Raw genomic sequence first — 10,617 nt, 5'->3', positions numbered from 1 at the left:
CAGTGCACGCTAACCAAGGTTGCCAGGTGCACGGTGTACCCTCCGACACATTGGTGCAGCTGGCTTCCGGGTTGGTTGCGCGCTGTGTTAAGAAGCAGTGCGGTTTGGTTGGGTTGTGTATCGAAGGACGCATGACTTTCAACCTTTGTCTCTCCCGAGCCCGTACGGGAGTTGTAGCGATGAGACAAGATTGTAGCTTCTAACAACTGGATACCACGAAAATGGGAAGAAAAAGGGGGTAAAAATTCAACAAAAAAAAGTCCAAAAATATACACCAATCCCAGATTGCTAAAGTAAATCCTATATGAAGAAAGAGCATAAAAAGACAGACAGACCTTGTTCCATGGATTATCTTTATTGCAGAGAGCAGTCCAGTTCATTGTCATTTGAGCATACTAAGGAATGAAATAAAGAATGCAGCAAATACACAATCCAAACACTCACGTACAAGTCTGTTTAAATCATTCAAACAAAGAGCATTAACACATCTATCTCCATATCGGAAGCCAGAGTGGTGTGTATTAGGGACAGGAGTTTTTCCTGGTCACGTGGGTAGGAAAAACTCTGCTGGGTCCCTAGTTGTTGCTTAGACACACTACGGCCCAGAGTTTTTCCTGATCAGTCACACAGACAGGAAAAACGAATGGCCCTAGTGTGTACATTTCTAAGTGTGCCATTGGTATAGACCAGAACAGTGCATGTTGTTACACGGTAACACAGCACTGTGCTGTAGTGTTCCCTCAGAGTGACATGTAATACAGTAGAACAGGAACAGTGAGGAACAACAGTTGGCAACAGCACACTAGAATCCAGCCCTAACAGATTGTAACATTAGAACAGAGCCATAGAGAGATAGAGATGGAAGTTTAACCAACATTAATGTCGTTCCATTCTTCCAGTATTTAGACTCTCGTCCTAAATTCTTGCTACTCAGCTGGTTTGCATAGCTGGCATAGTTTAGGATCATTAACAGGACCGTTACTGTATTGGTCAATATTGGCTGCTATGGAACCATGTGATACTATCTCAGAACATCAGAGTGCTTTTTGGTGGCCAAACTCTCTCTCAAGTGAGTCAGTCACTCAGCATTGCATGATACAGTGCTGCACGTGAGTGGCTCTCTGTAACAGCAAATTCTGACAGTTTTCTTCTGTAGTAGTTCAAACACTACATGTATAGTCCACAACAACAGGTCTTTAAACTCAATCAGATGTTTTCAAGCCTGGTCCTGGGGACCCACAAGGTGTGTAGGCTTTTGTTTCAGTCCAATACTGAGTCTCCTGCACCAGGATTGAAGAACACTGCCCCTAGTAGACTCTAAAATATAACACTGAATTGGGTAGAGCCATATAAAAATGGGGTAAACAATGATTATTACCACTGAAAGCAGCATGGAATGCTGAATTCCACACATCACCACTCTACCGAAGTACTATCATACCGTGGTATACAGTGAAATAAACCAGGATTAGACAGTGATGTCATAAATCTGCACTGGCAGCCAAATAGTAGTCCCATGTAGATGACATCATTATCACTGTCTAATCCCCATTTAGACTGTGTGACTGTCAACATGAGGTGGAATCCATAACCCTGTCACAGTTCAAGCCATTCCATTTCTAGGATCTAATGAGCTTATCTGACCTTTGGCATCTCAGCTGTGAGGCCACTTATCAATAAACAGATTGAAAACCAATCAATGATTAATACACCACAATGCCCCTACCAGCTTTAAGGGAAATAATAATAGTAAAATCCTACATGCAGGAAAACGATAAAAACCAAACCAAATGTAATCCTACAATAGTTTAGACAGGCAGGCCAATTCTGATCTTTCCTTCACCAATTGGCCTTTTGACCAATCAGCTGTGATAAAGATAGGATGTGATTAGTCAAAAGAACAATTAGTAGAAAAAAGATCAGAATTGGGCTGCCTGTCTAAATGCAGTCTAAGTACAGCTGCATGGGTGAACAAGCAGAGCAGAGGCACAGCATGGAGAAATGAACATGTTTTATACAATATCAGAGTGCTTTTAGTAACCTCTGGGAGAGGGAGGGGTTGGGGGGAGAGAGAGAGTAGAGGAAAGAGTTGAGTCAGAATGTTAAGGGAATGCAAGTCAAGGAAAGGAAAATGGAATGAAGGTGCAGTGAGTGTAGAGGGAGAGATCAAGCACTTTGTTTTTTAAATTCATTATTTCTCCCCTTGTCCCTCACTCGCACTCGTTTTCCCGGAGGACATCGAACATATTGACTGTGAGGCTGGTTGGCCCCTTCCTCTCCTTCACTGCCGGGTGTCCAAACCCTTCATCTTCATCATCATCACCATCATCATCAGCATCCCTATCCCTCTCCTCCTCCGGCTCAGAGCTAGACTCTCCCTCCTCCTCCTCATCCCTCTCTCCTGTCCCCTCCTCTTCCCTCCGTCCCTGTAGAGCGATGATCTCTGCCAGGTCTGGGTGGGACTCCCACTGCTCTGTGTAGCGCAAATCCATTAGTTGAATAATTAATCAATCAATCAATCAAAAACACTTTTCTTCATGTTTTTTTTTGTACAAAGCCCCAGTCATCAGTTTAAAGGACGGAAGCCAGATGAACATGAACATAGATCCCCTGCTGGGATTTGACCTTCCCCTGCATGTCTGTCTGCCCTTTTAAATATGAGTCTCTGGTTGTCTGTACAGTAGTGATACACCTGATGCCTCACTGGTTGTCATGACCGTTCTATGACCTCTCTGATCATTGTATGACCTGTATACTGACCTCTCTCTCTGATCGTTGTATGACCTGTATACTGACCTCTCTCTCTGATCATTGTATGACCTGTATACTGACCTCTCTCTCTGATCATTGTATGACCTGTATACTGACCTCTCTGATCATTGTATGACCTGTATACTGACCTCTCTGATCGTTGTATGACCTGTATACTGACCTCTCTGATCGTTGTATGACCTGTATACTGACCTCTCTGATCGTTGTATGGCCTGTATACTGACCTCTCTGATCGTTGTATGGCCTGTATACTGACCTCTCTGATCGTTGTATGGCCTGTATACTGACCTCTCTGATCGTTGTATGGCCTGTATACTGACCTCTCTGATCGTTGTATGACCTGTATACTGACCTCTCTGATCGTTGTATGACCTGTATACTGACCTCTCTGATCATTGTATGACCTGTATACTGACCTCTCTGATCATTGTATGACCTGTATACTGACCTCTCTGATCGTTGTATGACCTGTATACTGACCTCTCTGATCGTTGTATGACCTGTATACTGACCTCTCTGATCGTTGTATGACCTGTATACTGACCTCTCTGATCATTGTATGACCTGTATACTGACCTCTCTGATCGTTGTATGACCTGTATACTGACCTCTGATCGTTGTATGGCCTGTATACTGACCTCTCTGATCATTGTATGGCCTGTATACTGACCTCTCTGATCGTTGTATGGCCTGTATACTGACCTCTCTGATCGTTGTATGACCTGTATACTGACCTCTCTGATCGTTGTATGACCTGTATACTGACCTCTCTGATCATTGTATGCAGGTGGTCTGAGGCACAGACACAGCCTGCCGTCAACGGCCAGCCGCAGCAGACTGTTAGCCGCCCGATACACGTCGTTACGAGCTGCCTTCGCTGTCTTATAACCCCTCCTCTCTGCCCAGGCTGTGAGACAGACAGGGAGAAAGAGAGAGAAGAGGGAAGAGAGAGAACAAGAAAGAGACGTAGGGAGAGAAAACAAAAATCGATAAATTGTTATTGTATTTTAATTTTAACTGTTCCTGAGAATTTTCCAAATGTCTCCCTGACATCCAGACAAGAGGGCGTGTTTCAACAGTTTAGAACCAGACCAGAGGTTCTAGAATCCAGACTGGAGGCGGTCCTTACCCTCACACACGTCCCAGGCTGTCCAGCTGTGCTCGGGTCCCTGTTCCCTCTCCTTCTCCCCCCCCTTGGGTGCATGCTGTGGGCCCTCCACGCTGGGGTGCCGGAGCTTGAGCACCGACAGGAAGGGGGTCCGCTCACACAGATAACCCACAGAACTGTAGGGCTCCTGCAGCTGAGACACTGGGTAGATACCAGCTAGGATCTAGGGAGAAAGGGGCAGAGAAGAGGAGGGTGAGAGGGGGAGATGGAGGAAGAGGCGTAGATACAAAAGAATGGAGGAAAAGTGTTTAGAAAGAGTAAAGCATGATGAGAGGTAGGAAAAAAAGTAGAGAAAAAGTTTAAAAGGGTTGACGGGTAATGATTGATTTTATACACAAAGCTCTCCTCAGTAGTTGAGACTTAAACGTGGTACGGATTGGTACAGTGGTACAGCCTTCAAATGGTCAGAGGGAATATCATTTATTATTCTATTCTCCAAGACATTTCCTTCACAGGCTGTCACCAAAAAGTGATTAGACCTGGGATTCTAAGGGAATGGGAGGACATAGTACGCACACAAACATACACACTTACACCCTACCCACTCCCTCCTCTCAGTTACCTGTAGTTGTTTGTTGACTAGTGAAGGGAAGACCAGTCCAGGGCAGTCACACAGTTTGACAGTGGGTGTGAGGTAGTAGGTCTGGAAGTATTTGGTGTGGCCAGGGGTTCGAGACACACTCACCACCTTCCTACCTACCAGACTGTTCAATACTGATGACTTCCCCACGTTAGGGAAGCCTAGGGAGAGAGGGAGAGAGGGACATTATACATATATTCATATTCTCTTTGTAGTAGACATTTCAGAATGCCAGAGGGGGCTGGTGGGGGAACAAAGCTTTGAGGTACACAAGCGTAACTTAATTTATCAAGTTACTAATCAGTGACAACAGATTACTGATTGGGAGGTAGGAAAGCAAGCTTCCAACATGGCTGCTCACCTATACAGCCCAGCGTGAGTACGCCATCTTTATACAGCTCCTGGGAGGGGCTGCTCATCTCCATGGCAACATCACTCTGGTGCTCCACTAGCACAGAGTCCGCCCCCTCCTCTGACTGCTCTCCCTCTGGTCCCATAGCAACCGCATCTCTCTGGATCTTCTTCTCCCAGCTGGACAAGTCCACTACAAGGGGGTGGGGGGTAACAATGGTGAACACTCCCTACAGCCACTCATTCTGCACACTTCTGGAAAAAAGTGGATAATCAGGAAGCAGCCGTACTTGTCTTCAGCCTATTTTAAGACTACTTCCATTCAGTGTTGGTTCTTCTATGATATACCCTTACAACCCTGCACCCACAGATCTTTGTACAAAGACATCAATCCTTCATTCAACAGTAATTAGCTATGCTATGGAAAGTACCTGGCCAAAGCATTAAGTAATTACAGACTTGCATGGTTAGCAATACATGTGTGAAATAGGTACTAAGCCACCCAGGTGGGTGTGTCCCTTTCACCTTTTCCTGCTGTGATTTCCTGACACGCCTTCAGGATGTGGGTAGGGCCTCCAGCATGTCCCCACCCACATGTACCCTTTTTTCTCATCCTCTTCTTCTGAAGCACTAGAGTCACAGAGACAGATACAGACAGTGAAAAGGTTCATCTGGTGATCAAGTACACAGTTCAACATCACCAATCAGCTCTCATTATTCTCCCTCGTCTTGTGTGGCACTTTCGCTCCAGTACAACCACCCTCACTCCCACCCACCTGTGCTGTATGGCTGGCCGGGGTGTGATGTGAAGCAGACACAGTGGAGGTGGGGGAACTGTGTCTGGAGGTAGTGTGTCCAGGCCAGCACCAGGGGAGGGGGGCACAGGTCAGCTTTGTTCAGCACCACCACCACCTGCTTCTGCAGCTCCCCAGTGATGTAGTGGTACAGCGCTGGGGGAAACTGCAGCACCTGCATGGGAGGGACACACCAAGAACACATTCATTAAGACATGCATGCTCGGTCTGGCAAACGACTTATAGACTGGTACTGACCATGTATAACTTACTCTGTCTGTGGCTCCACCTGGTGGATACTCTATGTGTGCAATTCACCATATGGTTCAACGCATAATGACACCATAATAGTGACTATTAATTACATTATCATGGTGACAGTAGTAAGTTGATATTGATACTATGGTACATGACTAGCAGCAGATAATGACAGAAGGAGGAGTTTAAAAGAGATGATCCACCGGGTGCCTGATGTCCACGATGAGCAGGATCACATCGGACATCTCCAACACTCTCCACAACTGTCTCCACGTCTGAGAGAAAGAGGGGGAGAGATGAAGAGGGGGGAGTATAAAGTGTTAAGTTATATGAAGAGTATATAGGTTTTACCTACCCTAGGTTTTGCTCAGTGTCAGAGAAAGAGGTGGTTTTTAAACGATTCATTCAAGTTTATGAATATTGTAGAATGAATAGCTCTTTATTTATCCATCAAAATGGACCTTTCTGCTGACACAATACGCCCCCCCCCCCGTAACTAACCGGTCACTAACCTCAAGGCTACCACCTCCCTGAAGTGCATTTATAAAGGGTGTATAAAGGGTTCTGAATATATCGTTTCCTCACCTCCAGGTTGTGCTCAAAGTGGCTGAGGGATCCAGGTGGGTTTCTGGAGTGCAGGTCATTCAGATATTCCCGGTATGACTTCTCTTCTTTCCTCAGCAACTCCTCACGATTCATCCCATAGTTCCACGGAGGTCGCCGCGGAAACTCAAGACCTGAGATTGGAGGTCAGTGGCACAGATACAGTGCCTTGCGAAAGTATTCGGCCCCCTTGAACTTTGCGACCTTTTGCCACATTTCAGGCTTCAAACATAAAGATATAAAACTGTATTTTTTTGTGAAGAATCAACAACAAGTGGGACACAATCATGAAGTGGAACGACATTTATTGGATATTTCAAACTTTAACAAATCAAAAACTGAAAAAATGGGCGTGCAAAATTATTCAGCCCCTTTACTTTCAGTGCAGCAAACTCTCTCCAGAAGTTCAGTGAGGATCTCTGAATGATCCAATGTTGACCTAAATGACTAATGATGATAAATACAATCCACCTGTGTGTAATCAAGTCTCCGTATAAATGCACCTGCACTGTGATAGTCTCAGAGGTCCGTTAAAAGCGCAGAGAGAATCATGAAGAACAAGGAACACACCAGGCAGGTCCGAGATACTGTTGTGAAGAAGTTTAAAGCCAGATTTGGATACAAAAAGATTTCCCAAGCTTTAAACATCCCAAGGAGCACTGTGCAAGCGATAATATTGAAATGGAAGGAGTATCAGACCACTGCAAATCTACCAAGACCTGGCCGTCCCTCTAAACTTTCAGCTCATACAAGGAGAAGACTGATCAGAGATGCAGCCAAGAGGCCCATGATCACTCTGGATGAACTGCAGAGATCTACAGCTGAGGTGGGAGACTCTGTCCATAGGACAACAATCAATCGTATATTGCACAAATCTGGCCTTTATGGAAGAGTGGCAAGAAGAAAGCCATTTCTTAAAGATATCCATAAAAAGTGTTGTTTAAAGTGGGAGACACACCAAACATGTGGAAGAAGGTGCTCTGGTCAGATGAAACCAAAATTGAACTGTTTGGCAACAATGCAAAACGTTATGCAACAGCTCATCACCCTGAACACACCATCCCCACTGTCAAACATGGTGGTGGCAGCATCATGGTTTGGGCCTGCTTTTCTTCAGCAGGGACAGGGAAGATGGTTAAAATTGATGGGAAGATGGATGGAGCCAAATACAGGACCATTCTGGAAGAAAATCTGATGGAGTCTGCAAAAGACCTGAGACTGGGACGGAGATTTGTCTTCCAACAAGACAATGATCCAAAACATAAAGCAAAATCTACAATGGAATGGTTCAAAAATAAACATATCCAGGTGTTAGAATGGCCAAGTCAAAGTCCAGACCTGAATCCAATCGAGAATCTGTGGAAAGAACTGAAAACTGCTGTTCACAAATGCTTTCCATCCAACCTCACTGAGCTCGAGCTGTTTTGCAAGGAGGAATGGGAATAAATTTCAGTCTCTCGATGTGCAAAACTGATAGAGACATACCCCAAGCGACTTACAGCTGTAATCGCAGCAAAAGGTGGCGCTACAAAGTATTAACTTAAGGGGGCTGAATCATTTTGCACGCACAATTTTTCAGTTTTTGATTTGTTAAATTTTTTTGAAATATCCAATAAATGTCATTCCACTTCATGATTGTGTCCCACATGTTGTGGATTCTTCACAAAAAAATACATTTTTATATCTTTATGTTTGAAGCCTGAAATGTGGCAAAAGGTTGCAAAGTTCAAGGGGGCCGAATACTTTCGCAAGGCACTGTACGTCAAGCATTGACACAAAGTGAAAAGACCATGTCAAAACTCCCACTAGAGTGGGTCTTTATTTAACAGCATTGAGAGGCTCAGGGTACAGGTCACGTACCAAATCACATCCTATAGCGTACTACTTCGACCAGAGCACATATAGCTTAGGTCAAAATGAGTGTACTAAATAAGGAATAGGGTGCCATTTGAGACCTTTATTTAACACCATTAAGAGGTTGTTGTGAGGCTCAGGGTCAAGGAGCGCTGACCTTTCTCTGTGGGGTAGATGTTGCTGATGTCAACCTCCAGGTCTTTGTCTAACATCTGGTCCAGAACCTTCTCTCTGGCAAGCTTCTTCCTCCTCTCCACCTCCTCTCTGCTCTCCTTCTCAAAGTGCAGACGGAACCTGAATGGACAGAGAGATGAGTATAGCTGTGTGTAGAAGGGGGAAATTGGGCAGGGCAAGTGTGTGAAGGACACAAAAGCATCTGTGTGCAGAGTCATGAATATCAGGTGTGTGTGACGTGGGTGTTTGTTCTGACAACAGCAGTTTTTGTAATTTACCATTGACCTCTGTCAAAGTTGTTTGCTCATGGTTCCGGATTCCTACAGTAACATGTTCTCATTTAATTATTTTGTCTCTTTCGGCCTCTTACTTTTAATATCTATAGACATAGCTCTAATTAATCTTTCCATTAACCCTTTTGTTCAAGCCCAGCAATAACACACCCGTCTTTGTGTTTGGTTTCATAGCAGGTGAAGTACAGTATTACATTAGCGCTGGTCCAGGGTGTTACGCGTGGCTTGCTCTGTGTCTACATCAGTAAGCCACGTGTGATCCCCTGGACCAGAGCTAAGTATTACCTATGCTAATGTATTGGTAACTCACCTATTGGGATCGTATCTGCCCTCCCTGATGCCGGGCTGCTGGTTTATCCTCCTGACATCTGTGGTTTCGCTATCTGAGGTGTCCGACTGTCTCTCCCTGTCCATCCCCCGCTCCACACTGGCATTACGGCTGCTGGGCCCTGAGCCTGGCTCACCTGAGGCGGAGAGGTCATCATAATCAGAGAGTTACATTGAACCCTTCCCAAATGGCACCATATTCCCTATATAGGGCACATCTTTTTGTTGTGCACTATATATAGTGGATAGGGCACTATTTGGGACACAAACACACAGAGGACAGAATGAAAACTAGCCTCTATGTCAGCACTTGGTACCAAACAAAGACCACATTCCACAACGTTCTACTTTAGAATCGAGGGCATATACTTTTACATATATGCTATCTACATTGCATAACACATAGCTATCTACACATTTAGTAATCGTCTCAATGCTAACCTTATGTAATAAATCGACAGTGGATGTTTTCAGAATAAATATATTTTCATTACTAGCTGTAGAGTGTAGGTATGTGATCTCCAACACCTTTTGTTATACCCTCAATTTGGGATAGCTTAGCTATCCTATTACATAATTTGATAGCGAGTCTGCGCAGTAGAGCTTACACAAAGTGAAAACAATACCAGTGTAGTACAGTGATGCTGATTTCTGTGCATCAATACTTTCCCACTTCAGCCCCATCAATGACAATGAATGACGCCAGCAATACAATTGAGCGATAAGGTCACACACATTGCTAGCTCTGTAACATCGTCACCTCCAAGGTACTAGCTAGCAAGCAAGCAAGGTAGCTAACGTTTGCTAGAAAGACCCAAATACATAAGATATGCATGTTATGGCAAAAAATAACGACGTCCCTATTCTTTAATTGTAGCTAATTCGTACAAATATATCGGGCAACTTGACATAGCTGTCTGCTTTCAGGAACAACAGCACTAACTAGCCAAGTTACTCAACTCTCCGCGTAACGTTACAAGTTAGTAAAATGAAAAGCTATGCTAGCTAACGTTAGAAAGTGTTCGTGCCGAAAATGCTGTCATTGCAGCTCACGTTACCTCTCTTTCTTTCCCGTTTCACTTGCATCTGTTTCTTCTTCTGTTTGGTGCTGAATGGCTTTTTCCGAGGCATGTTTGAATGAAAAATTACAGTTTCGTAGTGTGGGTTTGTGTTAGCTAAGGCAGAAATACAGTAACGTCGTTATTTACTATCATGAAGTTTCTCGACTCCTACACTTTTCACCCACCCGACGCCATCCGGCACTGCAGAAAAAATGTTGACTAAGTTGAAAAACCATTCAATGGTAAAACATATTATACAGTTTATATTTACTTATTTTTTAAACAAATCTAAATGATATGCTTTTGAATCCTTGTCTGACAAGACATGGCAAGTTAATATTGATAGGAAAAAAACATTTAAAGAATGGTATAGTAAACCTCC

At 44.2% G+C, this 10,617-nt stretch overlaps 1 protein-coding gene across 2 annotated transcripts; it reads right to left on the bottom strand.

Annotated features, from left to right (window-relative positions):
* Positions 1-339: 339 nt before the first annotated feature.
* LOC112228156 (guanine nucleotide-binding protein-like 1) lies at positions 340-10,604 on the bottom strand. Of its 2 annotated transcripts, none has more exons than XM_024393284.2 (12): positions 10,233-10,604; positions 9,158-9,311; positions 8,538-8,674; positions 6,509-6,660; positions 6,127-6,198; positions 5,648-5,840; positions 5,397-5,501; positions 4,882-5,064; positions 4,503-4,681; positions 3,902-4,103; positions 3,539-3,679; positions 340-2,473 (listed from the first exon to the last, which is right to left on the bottom strand). In XM_024393284.2, exons 1-12 carry the CDS (start codon positions 10,303-10,305, stop codon positions 2,211-2,213), a joined length of 1,854 nt encoding a protein of 617 aa, XP_024249052.1. In that variant the 5' UTR covers positions 10,306-10,604; the 3' UTR covers positions 340-2,210. The 2 variants fall into 2 exon arrangements, with proteins under 2 accessions (XP_024249052.1, XP_024249057.1); XM_024393289.1 differs by lacking the exon at positions 10,233-10,604 and adding an exon at positions 9,616-9,710.
* Between the last annotated feature and the right edge of the window lie 13 nt (positions 10,605-10,617).

Source organism: Oncorhynchus tshawytscha, linkage group LG03 (assembly GCF_018296145.1).
Source record: "Oncorhynchus tshawytscha isolate Ot180627B linkage group LG03, Otsh_v2.0, whole genome shotgun sequence".
Classification (NCBI taxonomy): domain Eukaryota; kingdom Metazoa; phylum Chordata; class Actinopteri; order Salmoniformes; family Salmonidae; genus Oncorhynchus; species Oncorhynchus tshawytscha.
This window is presented reverse-complemented; position numbering and strand designations above follow the sequence as displayed.

What these genes read in the sequence shown, in the direction of transcription:
- LOC112228156 (XM_024393284.2), bottom strand. Translation starts at nt 10,305, where the DNA reads ATGCCTCGGAAAAAGCCATTCAGCACCAAACAGAAGAAGAAACAGATG. An exon ending in ACTTTGAGCACAACCTGGAG is followed by an intron (nt 6,199 to 6,508) that starts GTGAGGAAACGA and finishes TCTTTCTCTCAG; the next exon opens with ACGTGGAGACAGTTGTGGAG. An exon ending in ACTCACGCTGGGCTGTATAG is followed by an intron (nt 4,682 to 4,881) that starts GTGAGCAGCCAT and finishes CTCTCTCCCTAG; the next exon opens with GCTTCCCTAACGTGGGGAAG.